The sequence below is a fragment of the Elephantulus edwardii genome, unplaced genomic scaffold (genome assembly GCF_000299155.1).
Source record: "Elephantulus edwardii isolate Elephantulus edwardi_28Jun2011 unplaced genomic scaffold, EleEdw1.0 scaffold00188, whole genome shotgun sequence".
NCBI classification, from domain to species: Eukaryota; Metazoa; Chordata; class Mammalia; order Macroscelidea; family Macroscelididae; genus Elephantulus; species Elephantulus edwardii.
In genome coordinates, this window is record NW_006399938.1 from 779,028 (window position 1) to 801,907 (window position 22,880).

General features: G+C 39.6%; 1 protein-coding gene across 1 annotated transcript in view; it reads left to right on the forward strand.

The window, feature by feature from the left end:
- The first annotated feature begins 6,649 nt into the window (after positions 1-6,649).
- The window catches only part of CPE (carboxypeptidase E), a 175,781-nt gene continuing 159,550 nt past the window's right edge, over positions 6,650-22,880 (forward strand). Inside the window, exon 1 of the mRNA XM_006896657.1 lies at positions 6,650-7,089. Coding sequence (XP_006896719.1) covers positions 6,777-7,089 — 313 coding nt within the window. The 5' untranslated portion in view covers positions 6,650-6,776. The remainder of the gene's footprint in view (positions 7,090-22,880) is intronic.

The window sequence follows — 22,880 nt, forward strand, 5'->3', positions numbered from 1 at the left end:
AATGAATGAAAACCCAAAATCTCTGTAAGTGTTCATTAAAACTAATAAAATTTAATAAGAAAAAAAAAAAAAGATTAGAATAGAATACTGAAAGCAGCATGAGAAAAAGAGTCACTTACAAAGGAAACGCAGATTAAGTTCTTATATTTCAGCAGAAACCATCTGAGCAATAAACTAATAGAGAAGAAAAAAAAAGCACTCTATAAAAAAAGAGAGAAAAAAACAAACAATACGAACAAGAAGACAATAGGATGGCATATATAGAAAGTTGAAAGAAAACAATTGCCAACCGAGGATCTTGTACCCTGTACCATCAAATATGAAGGAGAAATCACATCCTTTGCAGAAAATAAAGAATTTAAGGAGTTCATGAAAATAAGACCAAATCTACAGAAACATTTAAGGGAAGTCCTTCAGAGATACTAAAGGAAAGTAGATGGACCATAGTAACAGAGAGCAACAACAACAAAAGAAACACAGAAAAATGTCAATGATAAAACCTAGCCTATCAATAATCACAATATGAATGAATTTAATGCACTAATCAAGAAAAAAAGAGTAGCACAATGGATTAAGAAAAAGCCCATTAATATGTTGCCTACAAGAAACACATCTAATAAATAAAGAGAAAAACTCAAAATCAAAGGTTGTAAAAAAATATACTGAGCAAATGGCATCCACAAAATAGCAGGATTGGCAATATTAATCTCCGATAAAATAGACTTCAGAATGAAAATTGCCATAAAAAATAAGGAAGCACACCATGTAATGATTAAAATCACAGTAGATCAAGAAGACATAACCTTGTTCAACATCTATGCACCAAATGATAGGCCTGCTAACTCAACGGCACTTAACAGTAATAATATCGAGCGAGAGAGAGAGAGAGAGAGAGAGAGAGAGAGAAAGAAATCAGCTGGCCCAGTGGACAGGAAGCGATGCAACCAAGCCAAAGATGGGTGACTTTTAATCCGCAGCCCTCGGGCCTGTCTTTCATTGTTTTTGTTCCAACATTCTTCTAGGTCTACTATTGTGGTGCTGTCTATTTCTTTCTTCAGTTCTTTTAACCATTGTTCATAGTAGCGTTATTCACCATAGCAAGAATATGGAAACAGACCAAATGCCCAACCACAGTGTAATAGATTGAGAAATTATGGTACATTCACACAATGGAATACTATGCAGCATGCAGGAGCAATGATTTTGTAAATTACCATCTAACATGGGAGGAACTGGAGAGAATTATGCTAAGTGAACTAACCCAGTCTCATAAAGACAAATTCTACATAAGACTGTTATTGTAGAATGAGTATGGGGGTCCTAGAAGGGAAAGGAGGCACTTAATCACAGGGTCACAAATTTGATGGGTGGAGGAGACATGAGGAAAGGAGAGGGGAAAGATCTGGTGTGAAAAACAATGTTACTAACTTTATGAACTTTGGAAGTAAACCATAACAAAATAAAAAAAAAACAAACACAACAATTCTCTACGGAGGGCACTGCAGGGGAAAAAAAATACCTACTTGGGAAATATAGTGGGGATGAAAAGAAACTGGAGTAACACAAACTATTCATTCTAAACTACTCTCCGGTTTATTCCCATTTGATTGTATTATCTTATTAAAAGTTCCTTTCAAAGCTTTAAAAAAGAAAAAGAAATCAAAAGGCATGTTGCATTGGGAAAATCTACTGTCAAGGACTGATCCAAAGTGCTAAAGGGCAATAATGTCAGTTTAAAGACTAAGTTCAGGTGTCCTAACTTAAACCATTCTTTTTAAGATTATTTGCTACACATCTGAAAGTTGGACAATGAATAAGGATGACATATGAAAAATCAGTGTTTTTGAGCTGTGGTGTTTTAGAAGAGTAATGAATATCCCATGGACTGCCAAACAAATATGTTTTGGAGAAAGTGTCATCAGATGCTCATTGGAGATAAGGATGGTGAAACTTGTTTTCACATATTTTGGCATGTTGTAAGGATGGACCTGTTCTTGGAAAAAGATCTGCATCGTTCTTGGAAGGTGGAGGATCAGTGAAAGAGAGGAAGACCCTCAATGAAATGGATTGATCTAATGAGTGTAGTAGTGGTCTCGTATATCAGAGATGATGAGGATGGTTCAGAACAGGACAGAATTCACATTCATTGTTCATAGAATTGCTAGGAGTGGTAGTTGACTGGACCCAATGGTACCTAACAGCAATACCATCTGCATCTACTGAAGTCTTTCTTATAGCTTAGCAGTGATTAGGTTTAGGACACACTCTGCTTTGAGAATGGCTTCATTAGTATACAAAGAAGGTCTTATTTCAAAACAGGATGGATTTCAACATATATTTTAAACTTATTATTCAAACTCATTATCACTGAGTTTGAATTGACTAATAGTTGACTCTTCATTGCTTTTCTGAGGCTATAAATAGCATAGGCTGTTGATTTGATGGCACATAACAATAACAACTAGCATAGGAGGAGATTGCTGAACTTTATCCCAAGGAATTGCCTCTGGAGTCAAACTTCCAGACAGATATTTTGAGTTAGCAGTACAACTTCCCATGGACCATGTCACCTGAGTTCCCTACACATATTTTAGGAGCGAATTCAATCTTTTGTTGTTGTTTTTGATTACCGTTGAGTATAGCACAACTCATAGCAAATAAGAGACCTAATGCCTTTCTATAACTATCTTTGTTTCTCTAAGTTCATAGAGTTTCCATAGGCATGTGGTTTAGGAAGTGATGCCACTCCTGCTTCCAAACCTGTTTCACAACTGGGAGCTCCACTTAAAACTGTCCACATTGGAAAACCATTATGACATTTGACACCCCAATGGCACAATGTTCAGCATCACAGCAAACCCAGATTGCCTCAGTACAGCAGCAACATTAGTCTCACTTGGCAGTGGTTAAGTGCCATCAAGCTGAATATGACTCATAGTGACCCTATGAACAAAAGACCTGAACTTTGTTCTATAATTAACATAATTTCTCTGTGTTCGTAGAGTTTCCAGAGGTATCTGGTTTAGGAAGTGGATGTCACTCCTGCTTCCAAACCTGAATCAATCTGGAAGCTCCTCCAAACACTGTCCGTGATGGGTAACCATTATGGTATTTGACACGACTATGGCACAGTGTTCAGCATCACAGCAACTCTAAGTTACCAGGGTGAGTATAACAATAAAATGTCAAAATTTGAAATACCTAGTGTTTTTGTTGAATTTGATAATTTCATAATCTCCCCAGATGATTCCACTGCACCCAAATAAGGAATAAGTAATCATAAATCCAGGAATAAATCAAGGTGCTTAATTTTATAAATAAGGGAAACAAACATTTCAGATATAGAATGAGAGCTTTACAAGCGAGATCACACAACTGGAACAATTTTACTCTTTAATTAAAGCAAAAGACAAAACCAAATCCAAAATACATTCTTGAGATTAACGGGTAAAAAGAAAACATACCCTTTAAGCAGAAAGACAAGTTATGGGACAAGACTTAAAGAATACTATGCTATTTATGTGTGTAGTTACTAGTCAATGTCTCTCAAATTAGTGTGGTTACTTTAGATTGCTAACATGAAAATCTTAATTTTCTACTTCTGATGTTATTGGTTTGAGCTACCCTGTTTTCTTTTTTTGGCTTCATAAGATTGCTTTTTTGGGACATGAATTTAGAAATGTAATTATAGCTTTGACTGCAAACTTCTGAACCATGTAATCAAATACAGACTGCCATAGTGGAAAACAACAATTTGGCGAGGGGAATGATTGGATTCAAGTTCACCTGAGCAGCGTGTCTTCGTAGTGGCATCTTTGTCCTGAAAAAAAAAAATTACTCATTATACTGTGAGAAATGCATGCTATACTATCAGAGGAGTTTGGATGCAAGCCTATCAAAAAGAGCACCTCATTAAAAGCACCATGTTTGCGCATTTGTTTTTGACTCATTAAACACCTGTATAACTGTTCAGACGAAAATGTTTTATTCAATGCAATGTCTTGCAGACAAACTAAGAAGGAAAAATTTTGGGGAAAAAAATTATTCCACATGAGATACTGCCCTCAGCATTTCCAGTTTTTCTGCTTGGTTGGATACCCAGTAGATTATGTCTTTCTTTGGATTTGTAGGACTCTTGAATCCAAATGACAGCCTCTTTAGAATAATTTCTGATCCAGATATTGCTTCAGGAATGTAAATCCTGTCATAAGGCTGTGCAGTTAGAGCTGTAAATGATTCTATATTTATTATGCAAAAACTATACTTGAACCAGGAAGGAGTCCTCAGAACAGAGCAAGGAAACACTGCATGGTTCAAACCAGGAAAGATGTGTGTCAGGGATGCATCCTATCACCATAGTATTTCAATCTGTGTGCAAACCAGATAATTCAGGAAACAGAGCTTTATGAGGAGGAATATAGCACCAGAATTGGAGGAAGATTCATCAGTAACCTATGTTTTGCAGATGACACGATGTTCGTTGCTGAAAGTGAGGAGGACCTGAAGCCCTTCCTGCAGAAGGTCAAGAACTGTAGTCTTTTAATGTGGATTCAAGCCAAACATCATGAAGACAAAGATTCTCACCACTGGGCCAACTGGCAGCACCATGATAGACAGAGAAGAGACTGAGGTTGTTAACAATCACAGCTTGGTTTGCACCAGTAGTCAGAAAATCAAAAGATGAATTGTATTCGGTAAATCTGCTGTCAGGGATCTTTACAGAGTACTGAAAAGCAATGGTGTAAGTCTAGAGACTAAGGTGAACTTTATGTAGGCCATGGTCTTCACAATTACTTGCAATGCATCAGAGAACTGGACAATAACTAAGGAGGATAGAAGAAGAATCGATGCCTTTGAATTGTGGTACTGGAGAAGAGTCTTGAACACACCTTGGACTGACAAGAAAACTAATAGATCTGTCTTGGATAGAGTAAAACAAGGTTTCTTCTTGGAGGCTAGCATTTTGTAGCTCTGTCTTTTGGCATGTGGCAAGAGGAACCAATCCTTCGAGATGAACATCATGCTCGGAAGGTTGGAGGGACAGCACAGGAGAGGAAGACCCCAGATGAGATGGATTGAGTCAGTTACTAGGACAAGGGGGTGTAGCTGTCTTGTAGTCAGTGAAACTGGCTCAGGACAGGTAAGGCTTTAGAACTGTTGTACATATGGTTGCTATGAGTATCAAGTCACTTGAGGGTACATAACAAGAACAACAAAACTTTATGAAGGAAAGAAGGGTGTTGTTTCTCATGAGCGGAGCCAAAGGAAGACTAGCAAAGCAGAATGTAAATCCAGAAAAGGGCTAGAGCTCGCTCAGGTCGCTAGCCCTGAGAAACCCCAAAACCTTTGCTTTTACTGGCATTCAGAAACAAAGGAATAGTTCACAGAGAAATGGAAACATTAATGATTACCTCACAGGGCCCGAATGGGCCAGGTACAGAGTTAGATAAAAAACATAATCCAAGCAAGACTTCTTTGTGCTTTCTCTCATTTTGCAACAACTCTATCAAGAGCAGGAACATTTGTTTCTACTCTCACAAAAGTCAGTATCTAAAGATGTTTGGGAACTTCTTGTAATCTTCCTTCTCAGAGCACCTCATGAGAGCTGCTTGCAATCTTCCTTCTGAAGACACCTCTGAGTGCAAGGCACACAGCCGCATCCCACGGATACAGACCCTTATATTCTTTGCTCCTTACAGAAGGGAGTTTTGGTGGCATAGTCCTTAAAGAGTTTTGCTACTAACTCAAACGCTGAGTCTCTCTGTCGGTTTTAGGCCTCTGTGGGAGAAAGATGGGCAATCTTCTCCTATGTTACTTATAGCATCTAAAACCCAATGGAGGATTAACTATGAGTCTGTTCTGATTTCCGTACTGTTCTGATCCTGTTATATTCTATTTTCTTCACATTCTTATAGAAGGTCAGTACAGGCCAAATGACAGTCTTACTACCAGGTTGTTGTGCCTTTACCTATTGTTATTCTGGGAAGCGTCCAGAAATAGAAATACATCTAAAGCCTATCACCAGTTGATAGAGTGCATTTTTAATCTTTTAAACCTCTAAACTTAATCTCACAATATTCTGTTTCCTAACCAGATTTTGCATATCACATGAAAGCCCAATCTTGGAGGTTTGCGTTTGGACTAGCAATACAGTTTCGAAAAAAACACATCATGGAGAAAAGGAAATGAGCTTCCAAGCCTTCTTTCTTGTTTTATTCTGGGATGTGCTTTAATTCTTAGTGCATCAAAATGAAAACCCTAGTCAGTTTGGCATAGGTGTCATTTCATTTATGCTTCATTAACAATCCAGGAGTTATTTTCCCCAATGGCAGTGTCCTATGACAACAGCTGTCTCAACCTAGACTTTAGCGACCATTTCACCTGCGTCGCTACCGGAGCCATCTGACATTTGACGTGGTTCTGAGCTAATAAACAAGGCAAGCAACCCCTGAGATTTACAGTAGCGTCCTCCGCCTCAGTTCAAGTCAGTCCCAGCATCTGCTCCGCCTCCGCGCCCCCTTGACGCAGTGGTTTCTCCTGCAGCTCCCCTGGGCTGGGCCGCGGGTAGTGCAGCCCGCGGAGCTGCAGCAGCGTCCCTCTCCTCTGGGTGGCCCCAGCGCGCGCACTGACACTCATTCAGCTCCAGGGCGGTGAGGTGTTAGGAGGCTGGTGCGGAACTTGCAGCGAGCGGCTCTGCATTGCCGGCCAGCTGAACCCCAGCGCCCAGCAGACAAAAGAGGCTCAGACAGGCACGACCCGCGGCGGCTCGTGCGGCGATGGCGATGACGGGGCGAGGCTGCCGGGGGCTGCTGGCGCTGTGCGGGGCACTGGCCGTGTGCGCGTGGCTGCTGGGTGCCGAAGCCCAAGATCCCGAGACGCCCGCGGAAGGTATGAGGCGGCGCCGGCGGCTGCAGCAGGAGGACGGCATCTCCTTCGAGTACCACCGCTACCCTGAGCTGCGCGAGGCTCTAGTGTCCGTGTGGCTGCAGTGCACCGCCATCAGCCGGATCTACACAGTGGGGCGCAGTTTCGAAGGCCGGGAGCTTCTGGTCATAGAGCTGTCTGACAACCCAGGTGTCCATGAGCCTGGTAAGGATACTGTCCCTGTCATTTCTCTTGGAGTAAGGTCCCCATGGGTGGCAAGAGGGTTAGACTGTTGACGGGGCGGAGGCAGGAAAGGAAAGGGCTCAGAGGTGCCTTGGGACCCAGGGGTCTGCGGTGGTGGTAGGTGGAAGGAAGAGATGAGGAAGATGAAGAACCGCTTCTATATTCAAAGATCCCCATCCCTACTCAGTTCCCATCAACTCAGATCCCTTCCCCAGCCCTTAGGCCACACTGTGTATTATAGGCCTGGAAGGCTGGAGAGGATTGGGGCAGGAGTGCAGAGCACTAAAATCCTGTGGTCACTGTCATGCTGCTGGATCAAAGATGGAAAGGAATAACTGGGAGTCCTCAGGGAGGGAGTTGACCTTCCTTGTAGATAGGAGTGGAAAGATAAGATGAGGTGTTTGGAAGAGGAATGTGGAAAAACAGAAGCGATAGGCCAAGTCCACCTCTCTACCTGAACCTATGTGTTAGTTACAGGCAGTGCTGTGGATGCTCAGAGGATGTGGCAGATTATGTCAATACAGGGGCGGAGCTGTGCATAGACTCGTCAGTTCTACGCGGAGGGTGGGAAAGTGGCCTCTGAGAGGCTTTTCAATTTTGAATCTGTACACGGCCGGCCGGCCTTTCCAAGGGGGGAAATAAAATAAGAAAAGAGTATTTTATTTTATCTGCTTTTCCTAGGGGGGACAAAATAAGAAAAGAATGTTTTCTCTGCTTTAGCCACTTGTGAGGAATAACCATATTTGTATTCCAAATGATGCTCCCACATAGCCATCTTAATGCATCTTCCCACCGAGTATGAGTTAAGGCATGTCTTAACACATGTGAAATTTGATGTATATGAAATAAAGAGATACTGAAAAAACTTGGGAGGGGGTTTCCATTATAGTTGGAATCCCTACGGATCCATATTTTTTGGATCCATTTCTTTAGTTCTGGTCTTCTGATAGCAATACTGTTAAAATAATCTAAACTATTGGTTTCAACATTGTTGTGTACCGTTGTAGTTGAGACTGACCCATAGTTGACCCTTTAGCAGGTTTTCTGAGAGAGTTAATTTGCACGAGAAGGAGATTGCCCGTCTTTCTTCCACAGAGCAGCTGGTGCATTTGAACCTCATACCTTTACGTTGGGCCAATTCCTTACCCTAAGCTATAGAAGGCATGATTATACACAGGCCCATAAGAGTTTTATAATGACATATTAAGAATCAAACTGAGAAAGAATGAAAATTAATAAAAGGTAGAAATGTTTTGATCTCCAATACTTTGTATATTGATTGATCAATAATAAATCTTCAAACAGGAAACCTATCTTTCCTTCAAATGATATAAGTAAAAAGGTCTATATAAGTTTGCTGTCAAACCCCTAAATTATGATCATATAAAATAATTTTATATAATGCCCCCTACCAAATTTCAGCTTGCAGAATTGAAAATTTTGAGACTTAACTTGGTTCTATCTTTTGAAAATAAAGGAAATTTTAAGATGTGATGACTCAACTTCAAATAGCTAAGCCTAAACACATCTTTTTTTATTTTTTAAATTTTATTTTATTAATTTTAATGAACATTTATAGAGATTTTGGATTTCCGTTCATTCATTGTTGCACTTTTCTCCCTGCCCAGCCCTCTCCCCCCAGTTCACTGCTCTCTTTGAAGAGTAAAAGAAAAATTCTTTCATTGGTATACAATCCCCCCAAACCCCCCCCCCCCACACCACCCTGAGTACACTCCACTATGCAACCAACACATCTTTTTTTTTTTATAATTTATTATTAATTTCAGTGAAAATTTAGAGACTTTGGATTTCCATTCATTCGTTGTTGTACTTTTCTCCCCTCCTGCCTAAACACATCTTAAGCACAGTTAAAGCTAATCTAAAAATTTGTGATTTTCCAACAAGTTAATTAGAACCCTTTGTTAGTCTCAGAGTTTCAACGATACCGTGAATGTTAATAAATAAAGAGAAAGTGGTGGTACGGTCAGAAAGTGACATACTTCAGAATATAAGAGTGATAATTCTTTTGTTTTAATGTCTTGAATCTTGTTGTTATGTGCCATCGAGTCGTTTCCGACTCATAGCGACCCTATGCACAACAGCTCTAAACCCTGCTCTATCCTGCGCCAACCGCACCGCCTCTGACACACCCATCCCGATTACCCCAGTCACCGAATCTAGAGATCATTAAAATAAACAAGTCCTCTGTTTAGATTGTAAGGCCTATGAGGAAGGAACCCAGAACAGGTCTGGCACACAGCAGACACTCACTGTACAAGATGGAAAAAGTGAATCAATTTATAACTAAATAACATAGTGTTTTAAAATAAAAAATATTTTACTCCTCCTCAAGAAAATGCACTGATTTAATTGATCTGATGAAGATTAAATTATAGATAATTTATATTATATGCTTTGCAGTTTCTTGTTGAATGAAAGGAGATTTAAGCCCACGGTGTTGCTTACTACTAGCATATAGATATCCATCTATTATGTTTTTAAAGGTAGAAATAAACTATTTGAGTGCACATGTAAAAAGAAGAGTCACAAAGGTGATTTTTTTGCTCTTCCACATTTTATGAGAGGTTAAATTGATTAAAAATGCTCAGGGAACTAGTACATGTGGAAATTTGATCCGAATTGGTAGTACTCGTATGAATTAATGTTTTAAGAAGTTTGAGTAAAGGTAAATGGTCACTAAACCTAAGTTTAAATTCCATTTAAACTATTTTAAGGTATTAAAAGGTAATATCCATACTTGTATTGAGGTAGAAGTTAATTTTAATGCTTTTGAGCACTTACTTAGGACTTTTCAGGCCTGGTTCTATGGATTTTACACCCAGGAATAAGGTGTTTAAAAGGCTACATGAAAGTGTAAGTAGTGGTCATAATTGTAGTGGAAATAGTGTAGACTAGAGACACCAGCGCAGGGTTGTTTGGTTATAGAATAATGGGTGAAAGAAAGCAAAAAATAAAAAATAAACTATAGAGATTTACTAGTTCCCGTGTAGTTTATGTCAATGTAAGCTTAACAGAGGCCACTGTTTTTGAAGGTGGGCAAAGGACAGAACTATTTTCACATTATAAATGTATTTTATTTTTGTTACTTTAATGATATTTCTGATTAAAAGGGATAAAGTTCAGCTTACAAATTCATTTTCTTGACTAAAACTTTTACAAAAAAGCTCATATTCATCTTATTTCGAAGCAGGAAAGATGTGTCAAGTGTGCTAATTCATTTCCTAAAATTCTCTAAAACATGTATCACGTAAAGCTCTTCCTTATGGTATTGCCAGTGAGTGAGAGAGGTATGGTTGGTAAGATGACAGTTTCTAGACAGAAGGTGTCTGTTGACACCTCCAGCTCTCTCTTCCTGAGCAGAAAGAACTGATCTTCATAGTTGTCTGACAGTAGGCTGTAGATTGTCTGATTCATTCTTTCAGACCTTCAACATTTGGATTCATAAAAAAAAGGAAAGAAAATTCTAGTTTTAATCAGTCAGAAAGAGAAGACTGATACCACAATGTCTGATTGTCCATTCTTTACACACTGTCCTTCCTACCACTCATTTCAATATGGTGTTCTTTGTCTATTCATTAATTTTTCTACTACTTCCTCCCTCATACTAGACTGATCTTTCTCTATTTTTTATAACAGTGTGCTTATATAATATTTGTTCTTTTGTGACTGTTTCTTATTTCACTCAGAATAAAGTGTGCTATACTCATTCATGTTGACTAGCTGCATATTGGATCCTAGTCACCGTTTTGTGTGACTTTAGGTACCTGAAACAATATGCTGGCAGAGGATTTAAGGCTGTGGGTTTTAAAATGAAATTTACTTAAAGAGTTTATTTTTTATCTGGTTGGCCTGAGGAGCGATGATGCTAGTTTGAGGACTGAGGGGCACCTGATTCAGGACATGGTCTTTCCCACCCCACCCCCCCCATGGTCTTTTCAATCACTTGCTATACTGCTGAGAGCTGGACAATGAATAATAATGACAGAAGAAGAATCAATACCTTTGAACTGTGCTGTTGGAGAGGAGTACTGAATATCCCGTGGACAGTTAAAAAAACAAACATATATGTCTTGGAAAAGTTGTAGTGAGTGCTCCTTGGAGGCAAAGATAGCAAAGCTTCTTCTCTAATATTTTGGACATGTTGCTTGTTGTTGTTGTTATGTGCCATCAAGTCACCTGCAACTCATAACAACCCTATGTACAGCAGCTCTGAACCCTGCTCCGTCTTGAGCCACTCTCACTAATTCTGACACACCAACCCCCATTGCTCTAGTCACTGTATCAATCCATCTCATCTGGGGTCTTCCTATCCTGTGCTGTCCCTCAACTCTTCTGAGCATGATGATCTTCTCTAAGGACCAGTCTCTCCTGGCCACCTGCCCAAAGTATGTGAGTTGGAGCTTCAAAATCCTAGCCTCCAAGGAGAAACTTAGTTTCACCCTCTCCAAGACAAACCTATTTATTTTCTTGACAATCCATGGTATGTTCAAGAAAGACTCTTCTCCAGCACCACAACTCTCATCCTTTGTCATTATCCAGCTCTTTGATGCATAGTAAGTAACTGGACGACTATTGTTTTGGAAGCAGGAGTGGCATCCATTTCCTAGTTAACATGCCTCTGGAAACTTTATGAACTTTGATAATTGCCAATAGTTGTAGAGGGCTTCAGACCTTTTGTTCATAGGGTAGCTATGAGCCATACTCGACTTGAAGGCAATCAAAGACAACAACAACATGAGCTGGATTAGGTGCACCTTAGTCTCTAGACTGACATTGTTGCTTTCCAGTACTCTGGAGAGATCCCTCACCTTTTTTTTTTTTTTTTTTTTTGAAAAGCAGATTTTCCCAATGCAATTTGTCTTTTGATTTCCTCACTGCTGGTGATAAGAGTGTTGACTGTGGAAACAAGCAAGCTGTAATTGTTAACAACCTCATTCTTTTCTCCATTTATCATAGTGCTGCCAATTGGCCCAGTGGTGAGAATCTTTGTCTTCTTTATGTTGCTGGGAGAGGTTATTTCTTGGGGAGGGACATCATGCTTAGAAAGGTGGAGGGACTGTGAGGGAGAGGAAGACCCTCATCAAGGTGGATTAACCCAGTGACTACAGCAATGGGCTCGAGTGTGTCAGGGATTGTGAGGATGGCACAGGATAGGACAAAAGTCTTGCTCTTTGTTTTTCTTGTGTGCATTGAGTCAGAACTTATTCCTAGTTGACCACCCAGTTGGTTTTTAGAGGCAGTAAGTTGCCTGGAAGGAGATTTTCCATCCTTCTCCAACAGAGCAGATGGTGGATTTGAACTGCCCATGATGGCTGCAGACCATATCTGACCTAACCTTTAGTAAAGAATCTGGACACTGAAACCCCATGGTCTTTTTGATTGGTGACAGACATTGATAAATGGGAAAAGTATGACATTTTTTGAGGGGATACAGAAGCTTTGTATTCGGAACCCTCACAGTTCTTGCTCTATGTGTTTCTTCATTTGTGCCCTTTTGATAAGATAAAACAGTAGTCATACTTAGGGTGCTTTTTATTCATTCTGTAGCAAACTGTCGAACCCGACGGAGTAGTAGGAACTAGCAAGTTAGAAGTGAATGGGGCTAGGAAATCCTGAATTTATGACTGTTATCTTTATTGCAGTTGATTCAGAACCAACTCATAGCTGACTATATCCATCAGATTTTTGAAGACTGTAAAATTGGTGGGAGATTGCTAGTCTTTCTTCTGTGGAGTCACTGGTGGATTTGAACTGCTAGAGAGGTGGCACCTTTGGGTTATCAGTTTAATTCTTTATGACTAGGTCATCAGAAGGAGCTCCAAATTTGTAGCGAGAAGGTCAGAAGTCTAGAGGATTCTGGAGCCTGCTGAGTTTATGTCTAGAAGGGATGATGGCCAAACTCCCAAATCTGAAACCAACAGGTCAGAAGTGAGGGTTTATTAGTAATTCTCAAGTTAATAATTAGTGTCTGAAATCTTAGACTATTGAGATGTGACCTAGCTCTCGGTAGTTAGAATCAGGGGAAAAGTGCTGCTTAAGTGCAGCTACTGTCAGAACAGAAGCATCCGAGCAATGAGAAGTGGGGACTTTCTAATCACTAACACTAGCCAGACTCCTTTAACAGGACTGTGAAGGGTGTTTACATCTGTCTCATACACAAACAGGCTGTGAATCTCGACTAGAAGCCTTCCTGTGCAGAGTTAGTGCTTGTGGTCCATGTGCAAATTAAGATGAAGGCTGTGCCTAAGATTGCTGAGACTAGGACCCTTACTGATTCTAGGCTATGTAACTGTTAGATGCAACATGATACCTGCAGGCATGACCGTGCTCCTCATTTTTCTTTCCTTTTATTTTATTTTTTCATATTTCTACACAAATGGACTCATATGTTCAAACTCAAACCTATACTTTCTTAAGCATGCATGCCCATCAGCGCAATACTAATAAGAGAAAATGTCATTAATTTATATCTAAGTAATGGTATTTACTGCAGAAAGTCAATACTGCAGCCTTCAATATGGATTGGAGTTCAACATCAAGAAAACAAAGATTCTTATCATTAGGTGGATTGGCAGCATCCTGATAGAAGTGGAAGAGATTGATGTTAACAGCTTCAGCTTGCTTGGCTCCACAATCAACATTCTTGGTACCAGCAGCCAGGAAATCAAAGATGAATTGCATTGGAAAAATCTGCTGTCAGGAACATCTCCAAAGTACTGAAGAGCTAAGACGTCAGTCTACAGACTAAGGTGTGCCTGATCCAGGCCATGGTCTTCGCAATTACTTACTATGCATCAGAAAGCTGGACAATGACTAAGGATGATAGAAGAATTGATGCTTTTGAGTAGTGATGCTGGAGAAGAGTGTTGAATATATCATGGAATGCTAGTAGAGCAAACAAGTTCGTCTTAGAGAAGGTGAAACCTCCTTGGAGAAAGGATTTTGAAGCTCCATCTGACATACTTTGGGCATGCTGAAAAGAGGAACCAGTTCTTGAAAAGGGACATCATGGTTGGGAAGGTGGAGAGACAGCACAAGAGAGGAAGACGCTGAATGGGATGGATTGACTCAGTGACTGGGGAAATGGGGGTGAGTGTGTCAGAGACAATGAGATTGGCTCAAGATAGAGCAAAGTTCAGAACTGTTGTACATAGGGTAACTATGAGTTGCAAGTGACTTGATGGCACATACCAACAGCAACAATGGAATTGTATCCCCAAAGTCCTTCTCTCAAAGTTAAATATATGCTAAGATTAGTTTTTTCAAACAGATTTTTTTAAAAAAAATTTACAGTGTTTTGCTTATGAACTTCATATACATTGTATTCCACAGTATTCTTCATTCACATTGTGTTTCATATATTCTCATCATGTATTATGTTTTATAAAATTAATAACCATTGGACCTTGCCCATGAATACCCTGTCTTTTCAGATCTTCACCAGATCCTTCCTATTTCCTTTATCCCCTTCATCCACCCATGAAATTGGGCAACCCTGCTACCCATGAAATTGTGCAACTCTGGTTTCTCTCCCACTTATTCTCATCCTCCTGCTTCCACCCCTTCCCCCACTTAAGTTTCCATACATATTTTACTAGATATCCTTCTATTTCTACAATAATGGTCATATGCAGTATTTGTCCTTATAAAACTGAATTAATTCACTTAGTATAATGCTCTCCAGTCTCTCCCAAGTTATGTAGTATTTTTCAAAATTACTGCTCCTGATTTCTGCATATTATTCCATTGTTTGAATGTAGCACAGCTTCTCAGTCCATTCAGTTATAGTTCTTGTGATGGTGAATAACGCTACTATGAACACTGGTGTACAAATCTCCATTTGCTTCTCAGTTCTGGTTTCCTTGGAATACTCCTAATAGTAATATTCCTAGTAGTAGAATAGCTGGTTCATATGGATGTTCAACTTTCTGAGGAAGTACCAAACTGCCTTCCAGGGTGGTTGTGCTACAGTTCCACCAACAGTATATGAGAGTTCCCATCTCTCCACATCCTCTCCAGCATATATTGCTTGCTACCCTGCTAAATTTTGCCACTGCTTCTGAGACGAGATGGCATTTAATTGTGGTTTGAATTTTCATCTCTCTAATTGCCAGTGCTTTTGAGCATTTCTTCATCCATCTCTTGGGCATCTTAATGTCTTCCCCTGTGAAAAATCTTTCCATGCCTTTTGCCCATTTTTAAATTGGGTTATCAATCTTTTTCTTCTTGAGGCCCACAAGTATTCTGCAAACTTTTGTTATGAGACCCTTGTCTGAGATGGTATTGCCAAATGTTTTTTCCCAGCTGGTAAGTTTTCTTTTCACCTTACTGAAGTAAGGTGCACAGAGGTTTAATATTTAGAAAGTCCCATTTATTGATTTTTATCCTAGATTGTGCATTTCTGGCTGTATTTGTCAGTCTCTTTATACCAAAGGCTAGGCATTCTAAGCTTGGTCCCAGTTTATCTCTTATGAATTCTTTGGTTTTGGGCTTTACTCCCAGGTCTCAGATCCACCTTGACTTGATTTTTGTGTATGGTGTGAGATGTGAATCCTGTTTCAGCTCTCTGCAGGTAGCAGTCCAGTTTTGGCAGCACTATTTTGAAGAGGTTGTAATTTACCCATTTGACAGATTTTATTTCCTTGTTGAATATCAGTTGACCATTGATAGCTGGGTCCATTTCTGAGTTCCTGATTCTGTTTCATTTGTCTGTGTGCCGGTTATTGTACCAGTATCACGCTGTTTGGTTACTACCACTGTGTAGTAGGTTTTGAGGTCCGGGAGTGCTATGCCTCCCACTTCATTTTTGTTTTTCAGAAGTACTTTGCTTATTTGGGGTCTCTTTTCTCTTGAAATAAACTTGACAATTTGCCATTCTATCTTCTTGAAAAATGAATTTGGTATCTGTATTGGGATTATGAAACACAAATTCTTTTACATGCAGTGTAAGATTGGTTTTGGGAAGTAAATTTGATTTATTCCTAAAAACACTATCATAAAAACATTCTTTAGAGCATAGGTTTTTTCTCTCCCAAACGCTGGAATGATTATTTTGGATCTATCCCATGAAAACTTTGTTAAAATTTAAAGTGTATGAATGCCAATATGCATTTGCCAAATACTGTGATAGAACATTTAATACTGGCAACATTTCTATATAGCTTGTAAAAAGCAGTGGGGATTTTGATTCATTATTTATATGATACCCCCCGCACCCCCCAAGATGGGATTCCATACTTCATTGGTGGGAAATAATGACAAGCAACTAACACCATATATTTGATGAAGGTAAATGTGAGATTCTGGAGAAGGTACCTCTATGCACTACATTGTAGTGGTCAAGAACTATTTTTAGAGCCCATTGATTTAAAACAGTTCTTTCCAGAAGTTCAAGAAACAATGATGTCAGTCTAGAGACTAAGGTGCGCCTGATCCAGACCATGGTCTTTGCAATTACTTGCTATGCATCAGAGAACTGGACAGTGACTAAAGATAACAGAAGAAGAATCAATACCTTTGAGTTGTGGTGCTGGAGAAGAGTCTTGAATATACCATGGAAGGCCAAGAATAGAAATAAGTCTGTCTTGGAGAGGGTGAAACCAAGTTTCTCCTTGGAGGCTAGGACTTTGAAGCTCTGTCTCACATATTTTTGGGCACGTGACCCAGGAGGGACCAGTCTTTGGAGAAGAACAACATACTTGGAAGGGTGGAGTGACAGTGTAGGAGAGGAAGACCACAGATGATATGGATTGATACAGTAACTGGGGCAGTGGGAATAGGTGTGTCAGAGTCAGTGAGATTGGTTCAGGACAGGGCAGGCTTTAGAGCTGTTGTACATAGGGTTGCTATGAGTCGCAGGCAGCTTGATAATACACAACAACAACAACAACTTGCCAGAAGTGATGTTCTTGAGAGTGACTTGTGATTTTTAATGACAAGGGAGGGGAAATTAGGCTGATCCCTAACATTATAACCTACACTCAGGTGGCCTTCTGTGGAAATTGATTTGAGAGATGTGAATGATTATCATTGGGTTGGCACAAGGTAAGGGTGAAAACCCCAATTTTTCAGTAATTTCCTTTGGAAGAGATACTGAAAGACAAAAATAGCCCCTGCAAGGGTGGCCCATTAATGTGGATTTTCCAAAAATGTATTCAGTAGAACATTATTTAGTAGTGTTTAATAGGAACTAGGTAAAAAACAGATTTGTGTGTTGCAAGATTTATCAGAATTTTTAATGTACATTAGTATTAAAAAAAATTCTTTAGAGCATAGGTTTTTCTCTCCCATAGGTTTTTCAGAGAGTTGGACAATGACTAGGGAGGATAGAAGAAGAATTGATGCCTTTGAGCTGTGGTGCTGGAGAAGAGTATTGAATGTACCATGGACTGCCAAGAAAACAAACAGATTCATCCTGGAGAGGGTTAAACCAGGCTACTTCTTGGAGGCAAGGATTTGGGGCTTCGTCTGACATACTTTAGACATGTTGTAAGGAGAGACAGGTCCTTGGAGAGGGACATCATGCTTGGTAGGGTAGAGGGACGGTGCAGGAGGGGAAGACCCTCTATGAGGTGGATTGATTCAGTGACTGGGGTAATCAGAATGGGTGTGTCAGAGGCAATGCGATTGGCACAGGATAGAGCAGGGTTTAGGGCTGTTGTACATAAGGTAACTATGAGTCGCAAACGACTCGACGGCACATAACAACAACGACAACAACAATGTACATTTCAAATTTTTTAGTAGATGTATGGGATGTATTTTGTCTCCATACCTTTTCAATCTGTATGCAGAACAGATCATCCAAGATGCTGGTCTGTACAAGGAGGAATGTGGCATCAGGACTGGTGGAATAGTCATCAACAATCTGCATTATGCAGATGGCACAACCCTTCTTGCTGAAACTGAGGAGGACCTGAAGCACTTGCTAAAGAAGGTAAAGGATTGCAGCCTCCTATATGGATTGAAGCTCAACATCAAGAAAACAAAGATTCGCACCACTGGGCCAATTGGCAGCATCAGTATGGATAGTGAAGAGATTGAGATAGTTAATAGTTTTAGTTTACTTGGCTCTACAGTCAACACTCTTGGTAACAACAGCCAGGAAATAAAGAGACTAATTGCATTGGGAAAGTCAGCTGTGAGGGACCTCTCAAGAATACTGAAGTGCAACGACGTCAGGCTGGAGAGTAAGGTGCACCTGATCCGGGCTATAGTCTTCGCAATTATGTGCTATGTGTCAGAGAGTTGGATAGTGGATAGGGTTGATAGAAAGAGAATTGATATCTTTGAGCTGTGGTGCTGGAGAAGAGTGTTCAACATACCATGGTCTGCTAGGAGAACAAACAGGACAAACCTGTGAAGCCGGAATGCTCCTTTGAGTCAAGAATTTTGAAGCTTCGTCTGACATACTTTGGGCATGTTGCAAGGAGGGACTGGTCCTTGGAGAGGGACATCATGTTTGACAGAGTGGATGGGCGGCACAGGAGAGGAAGACCTTCAATGAGATGGATCGATTCTGTGACTGGAGTGGTGGGAATGAGTGCATTTGAGATGGCTAGGTTGGCACAGAATAGAACGAACGGAGTTTAGAGCTCTAGTACACAGGGTCTCTATGAGTCGCAAGCGACTCGATGGCACACAACAGCAGTTGTGTTGTTGCTGTTGAGTCTGGGCTAATCCTCCAGGGAGTTTTCAGAAGCTTTAAATCAGATTGGAGGAGATTGCTCATATTTTTTCCTACACAGCAGCTAGTGGATTTGGACCACATACTTGGCAAGAAAAGTCTTTCTTACTAGGTCACCAGCGCTCCCTGTTTGGTATACAGTACCTATGATATTTTTTTTTTTTATATGGAACCTCCCCCACCCCCCAAAAATAGCTTATCTTGGAAGTTGTTGTTCTTGTTTTTATGTACCATCAAATCGACAAGGACTTACAGCAACCTTGTGAACAAATCCCGTGTCATTCTTACAATCTCCAACGTGCTCGAATCCAGGTTACAGTTTTGTGTCAGTCCATCTTGTTGAGGGTTTCCTCTATTTCTATGATCCTTCACTTTCCCCAGCATGATATCTTTACCAAGGACTGGCGCTTCCTGACATTCCCAAATTATAAGAGATGAAGTTTTACCACCCTTGACTGTAAGAAACAATTGGTTGCACTTTTTGCAGGACAGAGTTGTTTATTCCGTTGGCACTCCATGAAATATTCAGTATTCTTTTTCAATACCACAGTTCAAGGCTTTGATTCTTATTCTTTAATCTTTACTCATTTCCAGCTTTAAGATGCATAGGAACCAACTGAAAAATTGCAGCTTGGATCAAGGAAGTAGGGTTATGTTAATTTGCGAACTACCCATTGCCGTTGAGTCAATTCTGATTCATAGCAACCCTGTAGGATATAGTAGAACTCCTTGTGGAATTTATAAGTCTGTAATCTTTAAGGAAGTAGATTGGCACATCTCTCTCTTAGAGAGTGGCTGTGGAGTTCAAAGTACTGACCTTTAGCAGCCCAACTCCTAAATCACGATGTTGCCGGGACTTCTTTTGAGAGATACAGCATTAGCTTATTATCATTCATTATCATACAATCAAGGATTAATTTGACAGTTCTCCAGCAAAGACCCTCAAGAAAAGGGAGTTTCACAGGCATGGAGAGCATGCGTTTTTAAACTTTTTCAGGTCCATAAATCACAATAATAGAGACTTATGTAGAGTAAACTCTTCAGATAGACTGACATTTAATTGGGAGGATAATTCTTAAGCAATGGGACAGGATAGCTATATCAGGTGTTTTTTTTTTTTTAATTGAATAGTTGCTTTCATGATTTTTTGTATATATATGTCTCTTGTCTATAAAATGGAAATACTTAAAACTTCTCCTCTAAATGAGAACTGAGGCACACATGGAGACTTGTACATCAGTGTTCATAGCAGAGTAATTCACCATTGCAAAAACATGGAAACATCCCAGATGTCTAACCACAATTGAATGGATTGAGAAACTATGGTACATTCAGGAGCAGTGACTTTTGCAAACTATTACCTGACTTGGGAGGGACTGAAGAGCATTATGCTGCATGAACTAACTCAGTCCTAGAAGGACAAATATTGTATAAAAAACCATCATTGTAGAATGAGTATAAATATCCAAGGAAAGGGGAGAGGGTGGAAACAGAGGGTGAGGATGGGTGGTGGGATGAGGGGGATTAATCATGTGGTTGTACAATTTGATGGGTGGAGTGGTGAGGGAAATTGGAAGAATTTGGTTTGAAAAACAATGTATTCGAATTTTGTAAATAAACTAGTGTAAATAATAGATAATTCTCTTAAAACAGAATTTTAAGGCAAAACCAATTTACTTAAAAACCATGTTGTGGTGAGACAGAATAGGAGCCTACAAAAAACAAGTTAATAGAGTTGCTTGAGCTCTAGAATGTGGACCAATTTGTAAATGATCTGGTAAATATGCTTCATAGGCATCATGTTCCCTAATAGTAATCTTCCTTGGCGGTGTCTTCAGACGAGTTGTGCCTGCTTTGCTAAAGTCTCATTGAAGATCCTGCAGGACTTGTTTCTTGTTAACAAGTGCAAACCCTTTGTAGGTTTCAAATGTGAGATATTACTGCTTTTCTTCAGTTTTGCACAATATTTTGCTTCTCTCAGTAGGAATGAAAGGACCTATCATTATTGAGAATATTTTTACCACTGTTTCTTTAGGTGACTAAGTGAATCTAGGACAATTCCAAAGTAGACTTGGACAGTTCCATTTGCTTTTCAAAGAATTAATGAAGAAAGTTCTTGTTAGGTGCTGTTGTGTATGATTCATAGTGATCCCATGAACAGATCTGAACCGTCTCCTATCCTGTGCCTTCTCACTGTTTCTGACACCCTCCATCCCTTTGCTGCAGTTGATTTGTCAGTCCTAGTTAGGTCTTATTTAACCTTCTCCCTGCCCCTAGACTTATCTAATGAAATCTTTGAGACCCCTTCATCATTCATTCCCCAACTTCTTTGACCTCATATCCTTTATTTGTTGTATATTCTCTGAAGAGCTATAACATAGGCATTTATAGCATAGGCTTTTGCTGTTTGGTGACCAGGGTTCAAAACCAGTCTCTTCCTATTCTTAGCTACATGTTCTTGTCAGGTCAGCTTCTCTCTGAGACTTATCATCTTCACTCTAAGGTTTACCACGTATGAAATTACAATAATGTGAGGGCAAAATGCAATAATAAATATAATGATCTTAACTCAATATGTGACATTTATCATCAACTCTGGTTTTGCATGGAAAAACTATTGTCTTATGTTATTACCCAGAGAACTGGGAGCTTCCTGTCATCAGGAATTAGGATTTATTTTGTTCATTTCTGTATCCGAAAAGTCTAGTGGCCACTGATTGAATATTATTTGAATAAATTAAATTTCTCAAACAGGCAGAAGTACCTATAGCTAAATAAATGTGTTTAAGTTCAGTGTTGACATAATGCATATTAACATGATAAAACTCACTGTTGAAGAAGAATTGATTCTGACTTATAGTGACCCTGTGGGACAGAGAAGAACTGCCTCATAGGGTTTCCAAGGCTTACACATTTTTCCAGCCTGAGCTGGTTCATCCCTCCTTAGGTAACCTGGTGGTCCCCCACTCCTGGGAGGTCACCATATTGATGCTGAGTTTAGTGCAGACACCTGATTGGAATAGTGCACTGCAGCCCCGAACTCCTGGACTCAAGTAGTCCTCCAGCCTCAGCCTCCTGGGTTGCTGGGATTACAGGTGCATACCATCCTGCAAAATATAGATATAAATATAAATATAAACATAAACATATATATATATATATATTTAAAGAAAGTTTACAGAGACTTAGAATTTCCAGTCATCCATTGTTGCACTTTTTCCCCTGCCCATCCCCTCCCTCAATTCACTTTTCTCCTTGAAGAGTGGAAGAAAAACTCTTTCATTGCAATCCCTCCTCCCAAGTCCACTGCACTGTGCAGCGTTCATTCAGGACTCCTGTCATGACAATAATACCTAATCATATATCCCTTTTAAACAGTCCTTTCCGTCATTTGTTGCAATTCAGTTATACATCATTCTTCCAATGTCCTCTAGGCTCATCCACTTAGCATACTATTTCATGAGTTCCTTGTTTTTCAGGGCTGCATAGTATTGTGTGAATATACGTGGCTTGTATTTTTTTAATTTTTATTAATTTTTTTGTATATTTTTTTATGGGAACAGACTGCCTCATATTTCTTCTGTAGATTGACTGGTAAGTTAACCCATTGCACCACCAAGTTCCTTCTGGTTAGCATGCCAGAAGTATGATGAGCAAGAACGCATGGAAATAACATTTCTCATAAACACCCTGTGTTATTCAGGTGATACAACCTTTCTTGCTGAAAATGAGTAGGATTTGAAATACGTGTTGCAGTAGATCAAGAACGACAGCCTTCAATATAGATTACCTCTCAATATAAAGAAAACAAAAATCATTACCACTAGAACACTAGGCAACTCACGATAGATGTAGAAAAGATTGAAGTTGTCAAAAGTTTCATCTTGGATCCTCAATCCAATATTTGGTATCAGCAGTTAAGAAATATAAAGATGATAAAGATTATCACACTGGGATAATCTTCTGTCAGGGACCTCTTTAAAGTACTAAAAAGCAATGATGTCACTTTAAGGACTAAGGAGTGCCTCATGCAAGCCATGGTCTTCACAGATACTAGCAATACATC